Source organism: Notolabrus celidotus, chromosome 3 (assembly GCF_009762535.1).
Source record: "Notolabrus celidotus isolate fNotCel1 chromosome 3, fNotCel1.pri, whole genome shotgun sequence".
NCBI classification, from domain to species: Eukaryota; Metazoa; Chordata; class Actinopteri; order Labriformes; family Labridae; genus Notolabrus; species Notolabrus celidotus.
Genome location: NC_048274.1, coordinates 30,923,345 through 30,943,499, shown reverse-complemented (window position 1 = coordinate 30,943,499; position 20,155 = coordinate 30,923,345). Strand labels below are relative to the sequence as shown.

Genomic DNA, 20,155 nt, shown 5'->3' with positions numbered 1-20,155 from the left:
TGAGTCTTTAAATATGTCATACTGTTATTATGTTAAATGTATGTTTATGCCCACTTGTACTTCATACTGTACTGTGAGTGGCCTCCCAATGAAGCAGATTGAGAGGGAACACAAACAGGAATGATTATTAATTAAGTTTAATTATAATTTAGTCAGCTTTAGTGACAAGTTTCTCACTAAATACTTATTTAGCTACATTCTGTTTATCAGTGATGCTCTGGTTGATATTGCATTGATGAAGAAACAGTGCTCCCTTTGCTCTTACATTGATGCTCCATTTGTTCCTGCACATGGATCCAGGCAGGTTGTAGGAAGCAGACAGACAACACCTTCTTGCAGCGAAGGAAAACAAATGACAGTCCAACAGAGCAGCCGGATGGTGTAATTATCAGTTTATTGTGTTTAAGATCATCCGTGTGTTTCCGTGTATGAAAGGCCAATTAATGTCTGTTTGTAAAATTAGTGCAGGTAGCAGCAAAAAACTGCAAATGTTATAACCTTGGATGACAATGACTTCTACTGTTTTGGTCCCTCTTAATCTTACCGTACTGCTGTCATCCACTAAAGTGATATTTATTTTATAGTCAGCCATTTGTTTGAATCCATGTGAATCAGTTTTTCCTGCAATTCAATTTGAGCCAACACGGGGGAGTAATCTTATTAACCAACAGTGACCTCAATATTGACCAGGGATGCAACGGTATCAAAATCTCATGGTATGATATCGTCACGGTATTAAGGCCATGGTATGGTATGGTATTATTGCGGTATTGTCAAAAAAAAAGTTGACTTTGAAAAATGTCATAGTGTGGAAAATTAAGTGCCAGGAATGATAAGGGTAAATACACTTACTGTAATTGAACACAAACATAATGCTCAAATGTTCTAATCACATTTATTACTACCAACAAGTATTTTCAAGAGCACAGAACAGTACAGGCACATCCAGTGTTTCAAGTAACAAGCAAATAAAAAAAACCTTTCAGTTGAGTGTTTTTACACTGACTGGAATTTTGTAACTTGGCTCAAGCGCGTTCACCAACCTTTTAAATCCTTCATTGTCCACCACTGAAAACGGCTGCAGGGTGATGATTCATCAAGTGGCTTCTCATATTACTTGTATTCCCCAACTCGTAGACGATCGTGGTCTGGCAGTGTCTGCAAACAGTTTTTTTTTGCATGTCCGTCATGTTTTCTCCTCAATCGTTTTTGTTTACTGCAAAACCAAAATGCGTCCATACTTCAGTTTAAACTTTGCTGGAGGTTCAAGTTTAAGTTTTCCGCTCCGCTCCCCCTCTGTGCTTTCCGCCATCTCTTCCTGCACTGTGCAGGGGATCATGGGAGATGATGTTTGCTTCTCAGACCGACCCACTCAATGGTGCCAGAAAAAAACTACACTAGCGGGAGTACTCCTAGTTCCTGTTTGACACCGTCACATGCCACGGCATTATTGTGAGAATTTTGATACCGAAATACCGCGATATTTACAATACCGTTACATCCCTAATATTGACCAAAGTAAAGGTAATTAGGACTTTTGCCCTACATAGCAGAGCTGTTCACCAGGATGTCAGGCAGAAACGTGGCTGAATGTTGTATTTCACGACCAGATTTTTAAAAGTCTAATATTGTGTTCTGCTTTTTTTTACATGATACATGAGCCAAGTAAAGGGTCATTACACTTCAAATCTAATAGGATTTAAGTTCATAAAACCTTTATTTCTCCTCCTTTGAGATTAGAGCAAGATTACTTTTACAGGCTACCAGAGGCTGTGTATCCTCAAACACATCCTCATTTATCAGGAGACATGGCACCTTCACAGGGATGAAGGCCGGGGATTCCCCGCATTTCATCAACACTGAGAAAGCTCTTTGTGTAGACCACAAGATGTTCCCAGTCCACAGAACGGAGGACTTCAGTTCATCTTCACTGTATAAATGAGCTGGTTGACTAATAGAAATTCACACAAGCCTGAGCTTCTGTGCAATATGATTTGTTTTCATTTAATGCAGTTTCTTCTTGGTTTGTTAATTAAATAAATACACACACATTGGAGGAAGCTTCAGGGACACCAGCTGAAATAATGCAATATTTACTGCAGCACTGTTTGTGTGTCCTTGAAAATACTACACCATTAGCAACACCTCTGACACAGTTTCAGCTAAAACACACAGAAGTTCATGATGGCCTACTATATATATAAACTATTTATATACTTTAGTTTGCATTACACTGGAAACTGAAGAATTTACAAACATTAAGATAAATAGATTAAAATTAGGTTGAAATGGTGTGACACAGTTTCAGTCACTTCCTCTGAGTTAACCTCTTTTCAATTTCAAACATTTTATCATGAGCAAAATACAACACATTTTATTTATGTACTAGGGATGTCGATAAATTGATTGTTAAGAACATACTCTAACACATTTTTCAGTTTCTATTTTATATCACGTGGAACAAACGCAATGTGGCCTATGTTCAGCTATCGGGGAGGTGTTTTAAGTTTAGAGCATGTTTCAATGTGAATCAGCTGACTGAAGGTGTTGCGCACAGCAGAGACACTCAGCTGGGGGATGAGCACTTTTTTTCTGTGCCACCGGACTGATTATGACCCGGTTGCGCTCCCGGCTGACACCTGACCATGTATACATGCTTATTTTTCTCAATAAAAACGAGTAGACAGAAAACTAGACAATAAGTCTAAAATATGTTTCTGTTCAGTTCCCTCGTTGAAGTCTGAGCCTTCACTTTTATGACTGTATGTCCGCGGAGATTATGAGCCTGCTCCACACGTTGATATTCATTGTCTTTAACGTTTTGAACACCTCAATACAATCTGTAGCTATTAAATCTAAATATTGTCAGTTATATACATTGTGTCGTGAAGGAAAATTTGATCCAGAGGAAAAAACGTATTTGGCGTTATTTTTGACATGGAAAACCCTTATGCTTTTTTTTAATGATTAATCGATAATTTATCGTTAACATTTCCAAAGATCTATCACAGAAAATGCTTGAAATTAACTTCCCTAATATGTACTGACAAACAGAGGAGACTTACACATGTAGATAAATGATACCTCATTACAGCTGACAGTGTCATACATCTTTCTAATTAAAGCTTGCAAATGTCTTTACGACCCTTTACAAAGTGTCATTTTGCCGCCCTGTATGGTATAAATAAGACTCTTTCTCATCCTGCTGTAACTTCTCCATCCTAATCCTCAGTTTAGACATGTCTGAACATTTTCCAGATACACAGTAGCTGTGGTAGTCTTACAAGTGAAACCAGTGGCAAATGCAGAAGACAGACAAAGAAAGTGCACATTCAGTTTTAGTGTCAGTGTCCGAAAAACACACCTGACCGGGTGTCAGCCTTGTGTTTTAAATTCTTACAAATTTTGTAGATCTTATGCGTTGGATTTAGTTATCAGCCAATCCCAAGAACTCGTACCAGTCAATAATTCATATGCTGTATGCTGGGAACATTAACGGATTTCAAGGTGGCTTCAGGCTTGACTTTAACATTTTTTCTAAATTCTGTATAACAAAATATAAGGCTGCTGGAATTAAGATAAGATATACTTTATTTGTCCCCAGTTGGGGGAAATTGCTATTGTTACATTAATTAGAAATTATTGTGGTAGCAAGCATGAAATATCTCCAAACACTGATTCTTTTTGCCATCCATGCAAGCAGAGTAACTAAAGCTGGATGACTGACAGACATGGCTCTGCGTTGTTTTGTATTTAAGTTGGAGACACAATTTATCAGAATAGTTTTTCAGGCTTTTATCCCCAACCCAACAGCATCTGTATTCGTGAAGAAACAGAACAATCAGGGTTTCTCTCGCCTACATGCTATCATTCCCTCCTCATGGAAATCCCCAAAACAAGGAGAGAGGATTTGCCCATTGGCATTACAAAAGAACCCCTTCATATAAATAAATGATTTCAACATACTGTGCTTTGTTTGAGGAAGAAAAATATATTCATGCATAAACAAAAGAGTAATATGTCACATATGTTAGTGAAAAGTACAACAATGTCCTCATTTACAGTAAACTACACTGCAACCTGACGAAACACAGACCTTGATACATTTATCCTGTAATTAAAAGACTCATGCATAAAAACAAAAACATTAAACATGAAAATGATAATACACCAACTTCACAAAAGTTATAAAACGCTTTAATTAGGAAAGAATAATGAACTTGTGGAGAGAGATCAGACGTAAAATAAAAGCTCACTAATTTTCCAGCAATAACTACCACAATTTCCCTCTCAAGGCAGGTCTTTAACATAACCATTCAATACAAGATACTTATTTACAATACGTCAGAATAAAGTCATGAATGTCAACATCTTGTAATGAAAATAGAAGACATGCTAGCAGAGATGTGAAACACTACTTTCAAAATAACACATGCAATAACTTAAGGACTTTGACATAGAATCTAAACCAAATGGATCACCTCACCATGTTTCCAATACCAACTTTAAATGTGTATGATCAGTGTTGCCAACTACTCAGTAAAGAAAGTAGCTATTGGCTGTCCTAAAAGTCGCTAGAAGTGGCTAGATGACGTCATCACTTAATTTGCATAATTCAAATTGTAATGGATGCTGTAGGACAGACGTGTAACGTTTAGGGAGAGACAAAGAGAGGTTAAAACACCCTAAATATGTTTATAACTACACTTTGGAGCCTACAACAAATCAAAGCAAAACATTACATGTTTCAACAATTGCATTTTCAACGTGTTTATTGTTTACAATCTACATTAACAATCTAAAAGGACCAATAAGAGAGAGTAGGTGGGATCAGCCAGCGGTGTCTTTGTACATGCGTGAACGCCTCCTGCTCTGAATGCAGCTAGGAGGGACTCGCAGCAGCATCCACTGCTCGTTCAGTAGAGTAAGAACAATACATGCTTTCACGTCGGTCTCCAAAAGTCTCCATTTAACACCAGAAAAAGTCACTAGATTTGTTGCTTTTTTGAAAAACAGTCGCTAGAGGCGCCTGAAAACTCGCTAAATATAGCAACAAAGTCGCTAAGTTGGCAACACTTTATATGATCGGTGTATGCTTATAAATGTCTTCATGAATCTTAGCTTGAATCTTAATAGAAAAATCCAGGACTCATAAAAGTTTAAGGCTCTGGGGAGCAATATATAAGGTAAGGTAGACTCTGTAGTTCAGCAGCAACGTGTCTATGATGACCTGGAAGTCATCAGAGTAATAAACATCTGGTGTGAATGGGTTAAAAAAGGTCCAGTGTGTGTATTATTGTGTTTATCATACAGCTATTACCAAGGAGTTTGTTTTGCGAGACAGTCACCACGTCTACGATCAGGAAAAGCACCTGGCTTAACAAGTCCAAACACACCTTGTTACAGTGGCCTACAAAAGATTACTTGCACAATGGAAACAGTTCCAGCTCACCATTGGTCTTTGCCTCAAACCGGCTATATAGCCATGTCGTTTTGTTCCTGCTTTATGTAATAGCAACAGTGCACAGTTGCCCTTGAGAGCAAACTAGCTGTCTTTGATGCGGAGATCTGTGCAGGCAATACTGAACATGAGTCATCTGGAAGCCCACACACATACTTTTCAGCAGCAGCCTTTCCATGCTCAGGAATTACAGCGTTGTCATGAAAACATTAGCAGCTGTTGTTTTTTTAATCATTGAAAGAAAAAAGTTGTATCTGAAGGAAATCACTGTTTTTAAAAACAATGATACTTTTATTGAGAGGATAAAACTAATGACAGAGGCAGCACTTTCTGTGCAGCTTCAGTACAATGTATTGCTGAGGATGAGTAACAGAATAGGAAGTCCCCAAAGAGGCTGCAATTGATAAACATCATATGCCTCAGTGAGTGCTGAATCATACACCAAACTGCCCTCCTGCTGCATTATAGGAGAGGAGGAGGTTTAACCAAAAACTGATTTTGCTGAGCGTTTGACACCCATCCAGTTAAGCTATGGTGTCCTTGCTCGCAGACACAGCTTTATATAATTGTTTACATAATATTCCCTGCTGACAGTGTCTGCTGGCTGATAGCCGTGGGTGGCGGAGAGTCTTAGATGCCCTCATGATCACAACAAACTATGACTTAAGATTTGTGTTGATGCTCAAACTGGTTGCTGTGTTTTCTGTGACCAATGTGACTTGATGAGTATCTCTTAAGCCCTGCAGTGCTTTTACTGTAAGCTGGTCCTGTCCTCATGTAGCATTGTCATCTTGTAAAAGGGGGATTTGGTGCCTTAATGTGACATGTGCTGCAAGAATGAGCCAAACCTGGTGTCTAATAGTAAAGTAAGAAGTAGGAAACAAGTTAGCTCTTTAGGTGTGGTTAAACAACTGAAATGATGACTTCTGAGTCTGATTATTCTTTACAACAGCTAAACCCTTTTGATAGTTGTGTTTAACAAATGGAGCCTTTTGTCAGTTCTTCAAATAAAGAGTTAAGGACAAAGAAGTCATCCCAACATGAATCACTGAGTAGCCTCTGAGTTGCGCTCTGGTTACATTTGAAACTCTTATTTTCACGCTTTGCGGTCTTTTTCTTACATTATGTTAATCCTTTAATAGTTCATTATCAGCCTTACACTTGTCATTGTTTTTAATAAGACAACCTTATCTTCATCTTTGTGCATCAAAAGACAATTTAAGTGCAATTTGTGTGGCCTGTTTTACTGCTCTGTTGGGTTCATTCAATTCTAGAAGCATTTAGGCATATTTTTCAAAATTGAAAGTGGCCAAAGCACTTTAAAATGGCATTTGCAGTGTGTGCAGCACCAGTGTTTTCATGAGACTCTAGTAATGTGTTTTTATTATGAACTTGGCTTTGGTATTTTCAGATCTTTTCAAGTGGAATTGGAATAAATGTCATAAAGTGGAAATTGTTTTCGTGCCTGTGAGAGCTACTTAGATATTTGTTCCCGTTCAGCTTGTTGTTTAAAAAGAAGCTAGCTGAAAGGTCAGCTAACATTTGGAGTAGTTACACGAAGGGGACAACTTCTCAGAAACACACTGCAATGTTTGATGTGCTGCTCACTGTGGAGATTAAGTGTGTTTTCTCTCTCTCTTTTTGTTCACAGGTCTTCCACCTTCACCTTCCTGTGACAAATGTTGAGGCCGGAGATCAGCCTGTTGAAGAGCTGTTAAAGGTTACAGGTTGAGGACGTGGAGGAGTGTAGGGTTAGCTGTGCCGCGTCGTGTCTCATGAGAGTGACTGTGCCATCCAGGCACTCCTAGTGACCAGGGCTGTGGCTGTGGTGGGCCCGGCCCAGGAGGCCTTCCTGTACATCAGTCTGGGCACCCGCTGACCTCTGCTGCTCTCACCATGGATCAACAAAGAGACAAATATGGTGAGCGGCCCGCTAGGGCGACCAAAGTGTCCCAGGGAAGCCGCAGTGGACATTCGTCCAGACCATCCGGCTCCTCCAGCTCCTCTGGGGTGCTCATGGTGGGGCCAAATTTCCGTGTGGGCAAGAAGATTGGCTGTGGAAACTTTGGTGAATTGAAGCTTGGTAAGTTGAGCCTATAACTTTGTTTTCAATGTTTATGACGACGCAGAGTGATGGACGAGCTGAATTCAGAAGCATTGGGCTTGAATTAAACTGATTTTAAAGAGGAGTTAATTCAACTCATGGTAATCTGTTTTTTTGTACCACCTCATACATCGAGATGTTTTAATACCGTGTCCATCTCATTTATGAGTCAGGTTAGAAAAATACATAGATATGACTCTTGAATGTAAATTACTGAGTGTTTTTTTTAAGCAGTCTTATTTATGCTTTTCTGTCTTATTTCAGGTAAAAATCTCTACACCAACGAGTATGTAGCCATTAAACTGGTAAGTCACAATTTCTGTTTTTGCTTAATTCTCCTCTACTGATGTCAAAGAATTACAAAATGATTGATGAAAAAGTGCAGAGTAACTTTAAGTCAGATGTTAATGTTGCTATAGAACAATAGACTACATCAGTATTAGAGAGGGTGAGTTTCAGTTTATGGGAATACAGGATGATCACTTCTTAATATTAGTTAGACGGTTACTTCAGCCATGCACATATTTTCCAACAGTGTGACCATCAGTCGGTACTCGTGTGGCACAGGGAGAGGTTATTATACCCGATCTGTTGTGGTCTTAAACAGAAATGTGATGAGGTGTAGATGCTAGGCTACAGCAGGTTTATCTTTCTAGTGGCTGCTGGACTTGAAACCATGACTGCTGACTCGTGGCTTTTTTAGTGTTCACAAGAGAGTAGTAAATACAGCAGCTACATTAAAGTACTAATCCATTGATTAAGTCAAATGGTATTCAGCTGCTCACACCACTGTACAATCTGTATGTTGTGCTGACACTGATGTAATGCTTAAGTCTAACAGTTCATGTGCGTAGGGTTTCAAAACGTCAGACTTTTTTTTACGGGATTCAGATTTCCCACACATCAGCACGTCATTTACTCACTGAAGCTTTCAGCAGGAGGTGAAGTCTTGAGGTATGTTTGTGAAAACTGCCAGGCCCATTGGTTTAGTAGACCCGCTAGTGTTACATGATGGAAGAGTTTTTCTGGGTTCATCCCAAATCCTGTAATAACATCTCATCAGATGGCATGCAAGTGTCTGCCCTTAAGTGCATGATGAGTCATCAAAAAGTTGCTGGCACTTTACAATGCAGAAAAGAGGTTTCATATCTTACAGTGTTTAAGTCTGCGGGGGTTGTTTTGAACTGATTTCTGATTGGATGTTTTCACTGTGCAGGAACCAGTGAAGTCAAGGGCACCACAGTTGCATTTAGAGTACCGATTCTACAAAACACTGGGAACCACAGGTAAGGTCACTGATTTCTCATTTATTTTTCTGCCTCCCTCTCGTGTTTTTTTTGTGTGAACCCATAACTATGATTTGACTGTTTTGGAACTATGATCAGCCCAGGAGATTGCATCATTTCCACAACAAGTGATTACTCACTCAGGTTGTGCTAAGCTGGGTCAGCAACTTAATTAAATCTCCAGGACTTTGTGGGCATGAGAGTGTGAGCGGCGGGTACGTGCATGGAGAGTGCGTTAAATCGTGACCTTGCCTGGCACTAGACCTACCAGAGGTGCAGTTCAGTATGAAAGGTGTTGACATAAAGCTTCTTTTACACGCACGCACGCACGCACGCGCGCGCGCGCGCACGCACGCACACACACACACACACACACACACACACACACACACACACACACACACACACACACACACACACACACACACACACACACACACACACACACACACACACACACACACACACACACGCACACACAGAACAGATGCAACAGCTGAGCTTTTTTTTAGTCACTGTAAAGACTTCCTCGTTGTTATCTGGGCAGAACATGCAGGAAGCGTAGCAGGCTATGTTTGAGGATGTAGCTTATGTTCTGTGCTGTGTGTCTGCAGTCTAGGGGGTGTCCTGCTCTCTGTAGATTAACGAACAGAAGTCCTAGCTCCAGTTCTGGTTGAGCTAGTATTCTAAACCTATGTTGTGTTATTCATAGCGTGTCTGCTAAGTGGCTCTTAGAATAAAGGTGATTAATTGCTGTGACAAACTGTCCTTTTATCTAAAGACAAAGGTCCCTTGGTTGCAAAGAGCTGTAAACACAAACTTATTATCCCCTTAATCATTTGACATTTTGAACTTGTCAGTAATCATATGCTTATTTTCACATCCAGCAATCATTTCTGTTCATTTACTCTCCCTTTTTTAGTCTGTTGTTTAGTCTACAACTATGAAAACCAGAGGACCTAATCCCAGGAATTAATCTAGGAATTAAAAGTCTCTCTTTCATACTCCTAAATACTACGAATTCAGCTTGTTGCCTGGCAGGTAGGGCACTGTAGGATTTTACAGCTTTGTTTTTACAAACTTAGCTTCTCACTCTGTCTGGAATCAGTTGAGATGAGAAAGGAGAGAATGGATAAAACCAGAAGAGATGCTGTCAGAAAACCCAAGATGAGTCTTGTGAAGGTGCCCTGTAGGTCCACTGTTATAATTCACAGATTAAACATCACACATGGCCATTTTCATTATCTCACTGTAAAAATATCCATCTCAGACACATCAAGGAAGTGCATCTGTGAGGCTTGAAATGAGTGTGCGTTTGCCTGTGTATTTGAATTTGCCCATAGAGCTGTTTAAAACTCTGTTAGGAATCAGGTCTCCACCATAGACTGTATAAATAATGGACGTAGTATCAGTGACGTCACCCATCTGTTTCTGAAGCGCTGTTTTGAGGCCAAGTGAGCCATATTGTGATGTAAAGAGGCGGGGTTTGAGCCTCCTAGCCAACATCTACAGTGTTCCCGCCTGTCAATCAAGTCAGCTGTGCCTCTCATTGGAAGACTCGTAATCTCAATATCTTCAAAATAACCCCCATAGACATCCAGACTACACTCGTCTTTTGTACCAGGCTGTAAACATGTTTATTTCTGCTGTAAAGACAGTCTTTTTTTGAATTGGTGTGCATGTGGTTTCCTGTACTTCCAGAGCCAGCCTCAAGCGGATCCTCGATGAACTGCAGTTTTTAGCACTTCTGCATTGGACTCATATTTTTAGACCGGAGGTTGCCACTTGCACTACACATGATTGTGTTGCTGCAACAAGACTAAACAGTTTTTTAAAATTGCAGCGGTGGAAATTGGTGCAGCTCAGCTCAACCCATGCAAGCTGAAGGCATGGCGTTTAATTGGTTGAGACATGACACCTGTGTCAGGAGCCAACCAGCTCCTAGGGAAGTTGGCTGGTCAAGTCATACAGAAATTATCAGCTGGTTTAAATGGCAGAATTCTGGTAGAAAGAATGCGTGTCAGTGTATGGAACAGTTTATAATATTACCCTCAAAGGTATTATGAGTAAGATTTGTCAGCTGCTGTTTATCAACACACCGTGCAGATTCTAGAAAAGAGCAGGGGGGTCAAGAAAACTGGGGAATGCAGAAGGAAGTCAGAGAAATTAAACCCTTACAACCATTACGATGTAAAGCACAAATAAACACTCTCATACCTCTTTACAAACCTGCAGGAAGAGATACTGCAATCTGCCTCTAGCTCAGCCCTGCCCTCAAACACACACAGCCAGACTCGTCTGCAGTCTTTTCTGACCACTAAGTCCAAAACACAGACAGAGAGCCCACATAATGAGTATGAACTGACAGGTTTTAGGATTATTTAGACCTGTGAGTTGACAGTAGAGACATATTTGAGTTTGATTAGTTCCCTCAAAGCATACAGGGATGCTGCATCCAACTTGCTTTCACTGGATGAGGCTAGATGATGGGAGGGATCAAGGGTGAGCACTTACCCACATCACAAGATGGTCTTATACTAGTTTATGTTTTTGATATGCATGCTCTAAAATGTTGCAGGTATTGAATGACTAATAACTCCATTGTCATTTCAGCACTTCTGATCATTTTGGCGCTGAAGTAGTCTGTTTGTAGCCCTTTATTAGCTCTGCTCATCAGTTTGAAGTGTCTGCAGTGAGTCAAGTACTAATAACTTCATTTAAAAACATAGATTTTCCTAATACCAGACCTGCTGTGGTTCTGCTATCACCGTCTTTAAATCATCCTTGTTGGCACAACATTGGTAACAGTTTCTTCCCCACACTGTCTTTAATGTTGAACAGTGATATTAATAGTAATTTTCTTTCACCTGATATGTTCTAATCTAGATGTTCTTTTACCTCTATGTTCAGAATGAAAGACAATACAATGGTTGCTTCTCAATTTCCCCTTCCTTGACTCTGCCCTCTTGAGAATTCCTCAGTTTGTCGTAAAAGCTTAGTCAAGGTCTGCTGACGCATCCCTGTTACAGCAACCACTGACATGACTCCATTAGGATGAAATGACTACAAAAGAGGAATATTAAGAGCAAACTTTTTTTCGTCTTGGTAGTAGAGGAAATGGGTGGGATCGGTGGAAACAATGGGACAATAGAAAAGTCTTTTTTAATAGTTTTTGGTGGCTCTTCCAGTAAAATGCTTGAAAGAAAATGTAAACACTGCACTGGTGGTTGATTCACTACACCTAAAATAGAGATAGTAATTGATACAGTAAAGTTTGAACCAGCTTCTTGTGTATTTTATATCAAGGTTTTCATTTAGATCTGTAAACTGCTACGTCAGAGTTAAGAAACGGCCTCAGTAACAGTTTGGTATGGAAAATAAAGGCAGCTTTTTTGGATGTAAGGTCCTTGATGTGCTTTTTGGTGCTCCATATTCATATATGATAACCACACTTGGAATATAATGGCTATTGTTTTGCAAAGGCAAGGGCTGGAAAAGGCCAACTGTGCGGAAACTCATTAAATATTTAGAGAGTGGGTCTGCCTCTCTTAGAGCTAACCTGCCTCTGTCCTCTCCTCCAGATGGGATGACGTGACCTCATTTCTTCTTGGCTGTGAGATGCCACATTCCTCGCAGCCAATGTGGTTGCCACAGTGTCTGTGCAACAGCGTCTTTATGAATTAATGTGGCTCCACTCAGATGCTCAATCAGGTGTTGTATCTGGTGCATAACCAACTGTCTCAGGATATTAATGAGGATGATTCAATAAGGAATCAAGCATCTCCTCACACATTATGTGAGAGTATTTGCCAGTGCACTTAAGAGATGCACTGCTGCTCTGGTTTTATGAGACGGCAGACCATGAGGCGTTCTGTGCAGAGGACGAGGCTGTTTTGATGATCAGGGTTTTTTCAAGGGTGGGTGGGCACTGTTGAGCTGTTGGGGGGTAAAAGCAGCCAATCCTCATCATGAAACACTACACCAGCTCTGTAACCATTACAAACCCAAGGACGTAAACATTTCCCACAGAGACACAGCTCACCCGATTTTACAAACATGTTAAAGAGAGGCCAGAGGTCTCATCCTGGATATCTGTTCCCACTCATGCAAAGACATGGAGCACTGTTTCTCTCAGGGCGCTGTTTTGCTTTAAGTTACCAAATTAAAAGTAGTAGTGATGTCCCGATCTTGATCTCAACTGTCAGATTGGATGCCACAGAACAGTGTGCTGCAGAATGCAAACACACGACACAAGTAACTAAGTGTAACCCAGCACTCTTAGTAACTAAGATAAAATAATGAACAGGTCTTTGATGTGAAACTCCAGCCACGACTTAAACCTTAATGGACAAACACACACGTGCACAGCCAGCCAGATTACAATAACATCAATAGCTTTACTGCAGCCTACGGTGACTCTCTAGAGACATATGGTTCAAAAAGTCAAATACCTACCAACCAGAGGCCAGTCTGTTACATTAGCATAAAGATATATTAAATATAACATAATAAATATCCTTGAGAGTGCGTGCAGAAAACATCGGTGAGCAGTGAGCTGGCTGTTTTACACGAGGCACAGGAAAAAAACTCTAGAGCTGACGCAAAACTACTGAACGTATTCACTCCAATCTTATCATTTCACATGTCAAAATTTATAGTATGGTGCTAAGCAGAGTTCACCTTGGACAGGTGGCTAGTCTCTCTCTATCTTGCACTCGCACACATACACACACACAAACACACACTCACACACAAACATACACACATACACACATACACACATACACATACACATACACATACACAAAGTAAGAAAAACACATCCACTCTCACACCTACAGTCAATTTAGAGTCACGAATTCACCTATCTTGCATGTCTTTGGACTGGGGGAGGAAACCTACTCAGGCACGAGGAGAACATACAAACTCCACACAGAAAGGCAACACCGTAATCCAAATGTCATTTCTACAATCATTAGAAAAACATGCGTATTTAATGTACAAAATGTACTTCTTGTCATCATGCACTGCAGGATCAATTTCCATTTTTAATTATGTTGACTTCTCCCTTGATAAGACAAGGTTTAATGGTATTAAGCATCAGATGGTTCTTACATGTTGAAACAAATGAAATGAAATGAGATGAATAAAACAGACTTTAAATTCCACATCCCTCTTTATCATTGTGATAAATTATTAATAGCTAAACCAGATGGTCAACATAAAACCTAGAGGCTCAGGAGTGGTCTCTTCTCGGAGTCCAAAGATCTGCTCTCTAACATCACGTTGACAAATCACACACAGAGAAGCAAGTGTGCCAGCCAGGAGATTTAGGCGAGAACCTTTCAGCCAGGCTCATATTCATTCATCTTGTTTCCCTTTTGTTGTAAAGGACTGCAGCCGGCACTTCTATTATATTACAGTAATAAAGACTGAATTGTATTTTCTTATCCTTTTACTCAACAGCAGACAGAACTGCTGCAATTCCAAAGGCTGTTGTAAAACCATTATAGTTACAATTTTAATTCTAATTTTCATTTCTAGCGTCATTACAGACCAGCTGCTTTTAGTAATGACTGAATTTATGACATATTCATACCTTCAACATAAACCAGCTTCATATCAATAAGAAGAGGTGAAGTTTACTTCATGTTTGAACACTCTTATGACGGTGTAGCAGGGAGTGTCAGTTTGTACAGAGTGAGCAGGATTTGAGTAAACATCATCCACGGAATAAGCTAAATACTTAAATGCAGAAGCTCATTTAACCCTCTGAAGTCTGCAAAATAATTAAATACCTTAATTGTTACTTTTGCTTATTGTGATGTCATTTCTTGGAGTTTCCTCAAATGCTTCATATCTTAGATTATGCACAACTAATGTAAGTCAGTAGACATGAGAAAATTTAAATTATTGTACTAACTATTAGGACAAACTCATCTATAGAAACCGATTAATAGGAACGATTAATGGCGCCTTGAAATGATCTGTATTGGCTAGGGATGTACATTTTAAGTATTTTCCGTGATCGATTTTTGGAAATGTTAACGATCAATTATCGATTAATTGATAAAAAAAAACCATTATTATTCTTACTTCAAAAACAATGCCAAATAGGTTGTTTTCCCCCTAAATTATATTTTCTACAGCAACAAAATGCATATCACTGACGGGATTGAATACGGGCACACGTTTGACACGCAGAATATCAACGATCAGGCTCATTAAAAATATTCTCTGCGGACATAATCTTATAAAGTGAACGCTCATAATACTAACAGAAAAGTACTTCAGACTCACAGTGTCCAGTTTTCTGTCTACTTGTTCTTATTGAGAAAAATAAACATGTGTATTCGGTCAGGTGTCAGCCAAGAGCGCAACCGGGTCATAATCAGTCCCGCTGGAGAAAAGCCCAGACGGCTCTGATGTTGCTGGTCTGTAAACGTAGCGTACCAGAATTTCCCACCTGTCTGTTGCCTTCGTATCCAAAGGTGGGAAATATCCTGTTTAAAGTTGTCAACCTTTGTGTCCGTGTCGTTGTTGGCAGCAGTTTTGTATTGATCCTCTTTTAAAAAGCGCACGTGGAGACCTGACACACAGCCGCAGCCGCCAGCTGAGCGTCTCCGCTGTGCGCAACACCTTTAACAGCTGATTCACATCCAAACATGCTTTAAACTTAAAACACCTCCCTGATAGATGAGTGTAATATGAGAACACATGATTTTTGTTCCACGTGACGGAAAATTGATAACAAAAATCAGTGTTTCGAGTAATTTTTAATCAATTAATCGATAATCGATTAATTGTGGTCATCCCTAGTATTGGCTGATGGCTGTGCTCCTGAAGCCAATGAAAAAATAAACAAATACTGTCTGCAGACTGCAGGCAGCCTCATCAGCGTGGCTGTAACTAGCTTGGATTTGGGCTTGTAACTGAGTCTGTCAACAAAAGTAATCAAACATAATTATGAAATTATGCTTTGGGACAGTTTTTGGGAAGGTCATGAAAAATTTAGTTTTGAGCCCTTTGCCTTAACTCTCATGAACCCTGCTATAAATGTTTGCATACATCCTAAATGACAGTATATCAAACATGTAACAGTTACAGGCTCGTGTTAAATATACATTTTATTATGATGTTTATAATTCTGCAGTTTAATATTGCTTCTGACATAAATGTCAGTCATATATCGGCCAACCTGATCTCCAGTTATCAGCAATGGCCGCTGAAAAAAAAATCTATCGGTTGACCACTATGACCAAAATGTATCCATCATCAGATTCTGCTGAATGATTATGAAACATATTTTACATATACAAACATTAAGAAAGTATATACTTTTTTGGGGGGGCATTTTCACCTTTGTTGGAAAGGACAACTAAAGAGAGACAGGAAATGTGGGGAGTAGAGAGTCGGGGAACAAATGCAACAAATGGTGAAGGCCGGTAGTCGAACCTGCAAGCACTGAGACGAGGACTATAGACTCTGCATATGGGGCGTACCCTTAAACCGCTACACCAATGGCAAACCATATAAAAAGTATTCCTATACCCTCCATAAGTTATTCTGATGCAACACTTCTTTTAGTTTTTTTCAATATGTGCTCATTTAATGAGCAGATTAAAAAACACCGTGATCATCTGCCACAGAAGTATGAGGGTTTACATGTTTCTTTGCTGAGGCTTTGCTTTAGGTGTGGAGCATCACAAGAAGTGTGATATCCTTATAATCTGTACACTCTAAAAGTTAGAGGCTGTAATATATTTTTCAGTAGATCAATTTAAACAGGATTTTGCTCAGAATTTCCTGCAGCCATATCAAGTCTGTGTACTTCTGAAAATGTTAAACCCCAACACAATGCATGGAAGACACAAGTCTCAGCCTTTGAATGTAAAAAGAATGAAGTGTCCAGATATTCTAGTGTTTATATAAGATCAATATATAGTACAAGGTCCTGTAAAAACAGAAAAACAGTGCGTTGCAGGAGCTGGTGGGAGGTCCGTTTTCAAACGGTTTACAACGAGCAGCACTTTTCGAAACATTTGAGTGCACAATGTCTAATTGAGGCAAAACAAGCGTTTTTAACTCTACTCATTCACACTGATACATACTGTGAAAGTGGATGTTCGGTTGAAACTGCTGTCTCATTTTGGAGTTCACTAGCTTGCAACACTAAAATAACCTCAAGACCAAGTCAGCACTACACCCAGCCATTGCCCTCATTATTTTGAGAAAATTGGAGAAGAGAAGTCAAAAGTGGTACCCAGAAAATTGGAAGCTTCTATCAAAGTTTCCCTGTACAATTAGAGTAAAGTCTGCTGCTCAGGACACACAGAATCAGAATCTTACGAGGCCTGCTTTGTTGTAGATAATGATGGCTCTGCGATCTGTGCTTCTCTTTTCCTAGTAAAAAAGCTTGACCAACCTTGTTTTCAATTTAACAACCGTTTATCCACTTATTTACAGCACATCTCCAATCCAACACATTTTAAGGCCTCCCACAGGCACCCGTGGTTTCAAGGCACTCATTCCTATGGTACAATTAGCAACCCACAGAACTGCATAATGGTGTCCAGAAAAACAGGATGGAGCACAGCACGACTCCTACATGCCCATATGCTTGCTGACAGCATCGCGCCACCGTTTATGCTGCAGTGTCTTTCCCATTACCCAGCTGGCAAGTCAGATGTCTTCTGCAAAATATCCCATATGAAAATATTAACACACTACATCAGGATTAGTGTTCAGATTAGTCATAATGAAGTATGCTTATATCAGATGAGCACAGCAGTAAGTGTGTGGTGGCAGTTTAGTCCCGTCACTTAACTTTATGGTGTGAAGTCATCTCTTGGATCTGTCTCTTCATGACAGAAAAAAAGAAAAACAGAAAAACATGAATGAGCTGAGTACACAACCCTGTCCAACATTTGACTTGTATGAAATCAAGGCCAGAGCTGGAGTGTACTAGATCCAGTTATGGGAGGCTCCCCAGAAGAAAAGCAAATGTAATCTAAAAGCTGCTAATGTTATATAAAGTAATGGTAGACGTTATATGAAGGGTGTTGCTTGTATTTCCCATGTAGCATTATCTGTCAGCCCATTTCTCTTCATCTTTATGTGGCACTCTGAATGTAGGTCATGTTTTTTTGTTTTCTGTCAACAACTGAATCGTCTTGGTCCACTCTCATCACTTCTATCGACTTAATTTCCAGCTCAGCTCCAGTCAGCTGTTTTCAATAAAAAGCTCTGATAAATCCTTTGTACACTACAGACCCAGCATCAAGTGGCATACACTCAAACCTTCTCACTGATGAATAAAGTGGAGCATTTAGCAGATTATTTCCTTAGGGTGGAGACCAAAACAAAGCTTGAAGGAAAGTAAATATTGGACTTTCATTTTCCAGGTTAAACATGACCTCTAAAACATGCCACCGTGACTCTGTTCCTATTGGAGGTTTAAAGCCATGCGAAAGCAGCTGTTTATCAGCATGTGCACCATCTCGACATAGTAAGGTGTTAATGTTTCCATTTGTCTGAAGCTTTTAGTATAAAGTTTAGATGAAATCAAACACCTTAATAATGCCAAGAAGAATGACTGTATTTGTTCATATTATGTAAAACATTTCTATCAAACTACAAATGCACACCCAGCTCATCTCCAACAGAGGCACTCTATTCAGTAATGCTAGGTTGCTTTTAGGCAGATCAACAGATACTCAGTATGGAGGGCTGTCTTTAGGATCAGTCGGATCCAGGATATGAAGAGTAGTCAGGACATCTCTTTTTTTTTTTTTTTTACTTCTTTGCAATTATAATATTTTGAGGACTGAGCAGAGTCTGAGAAAGCCAGGTCTGTATGATTGGAGCCCAGCATTGCTTTGAAGTTTCTTGAGGGGACCCGTTAAATGGGATACTGACTGGCAGTGAGCAGGAGCAAACTTTGAATCATGCTTCCCCTGAAGGCAATTAACAGTTTGACCTGGTTTCCTGTTCTTTGGAACTGAAGTTCAGGACGTGGTCAGGATCATAGCAAAGAAAACAGAAATCACGAGTTATGGGTAATTATTAATGCATGACAGTTGTAAGTTCATAAAAGTTGAAATTATGAATTTCACACTGTGTGTGTGTGTGTGTGTGTGTGTGGGTGTGTGGGTGTGTGGGGGGGGGGAGGTAAGGCTTTTGTTTTAAATTTAGAAAATCCCTTTGGGTGCCTTTTAGATAAAGCCATTAAAAAACTGAAGGAATAAAGAATAAGTTCAAACACTGACACTACATTATAAATTCAGCTGTTAATCTCAAACACTTTCTAAGAACTTTCACAGCAGGTCGAGTGTTAGCCCGCCAGCTTTCCAAACAACACATACAAAGGAGTTCAAGGGTCAGAGCCCCAGCCCTGCCAGTGTTACCGCTGTATTGAATGAAAAGACATGAAACAGAAATAAACTGCGATAGAGAGAAAACATGAGCCAAGGTGACAGATGGAAAGGATTTCAGAGCAATTAGAGAGACGAGAGCAGAAAGAATATGATTCAGCTGGGAGGATGTGATATGAGGCAGTGAAAAGATTAGCTTCCAGTCTGCGGTACAGGAGTGACACAGTTTCATTTATAGGCCCTGCTTTGCGTTTCACTTTAGGGTTAATGTTTACCGAGCAGCTTTTACTCGTGTGTCCTCAGTAACCTTGCAGTGCCCCACCTTCTGTCTGTCCACTTAAAGGCCTCTCACAGTTTACCTTGGCCTCGGCTTTGAAATATCATTAGTCAGCGGAGACGGGAATAATAAACATGTTTGGCACCCTAACTCTCAGAATCCCCTCCTCCAACAGTTAAACATCTGGGTACCAACAGTCATCTTACATGTCTTTTTTACAATTGTAAGCACAAAATTCAATAAAGGTGTAATACAATGAAAAAAGCTGACTAAGTCTGGGGGACAGGATTTTTGTCTGTTTTAAGTCTTTTAAGTAATTTCTTCTTCTTGTGTTTCAGCTGAAGGCGTGCCCCAGGTGTTTTATTTTGGACCCTGTGGGAAATACAATGCCATGGTTCTGGAGCTGCTGGGCCCGAGTCTAGAGGATCTCTTCGACCTCTGTGACAGGACCTTTTCACTGAAGACTGTCTTAATGATAGCTATTCAGCTGGTGAGTTTAAAGTGTTTTATGAACATTATGTTGCTTAAATTGGTTCTACTCATGTTTTATCAAGATTAGAGATGTAAACAATTAATCGATTATGATTAAGAAATTACTCGAAACGCATTTTTGTTTTCAATTTTCCATCACGTGGAACAAACATCATGTGGTCT

The 20,155-nt window shown here is 39.8% G+C and overlaps 1 protein-coding gene across 4 annotated transcripts in view; it reads left to right on the top strand.

Annotated features, from left to right (window-relative positions):
* The window catches only part of csnk1g1 (casein kinase 1, gamma 1), a 41,124-nt gene that overhangs the window by 5,184 nt on the left and 15,785 nt on the right, over positions 1 to 20,155 (top strand). For all 4 annotated transcript variants that reach the window (XM_034679791.1, XM_034679793.1, XM_034679794.1 and 1 more), the window contains exons 2-5: positions 7,113 to 7,544; positions 7,830 to 7,870; positions 8,782 to 8,851; positions 19,840 to 19,991. In XM_034679791.1, the coding sequence (XP_034535682.1) occupies positions 7,358 to 7,544; positions 7,830 to 7,870; positions 8,782 to 8,851; positions 19,840 to 19,991 (450 nt within the window). In that variant the 5' untranslated portion in view covers positions 7,113 to 7,357. The remainder of the gene's footprint in view (positions 1 to 7,112; positions 7,545 to 7,829; positions 7,871 to 8,781; positions 8,852 to 19,839; positions 19,992 to 20,155) is intronic.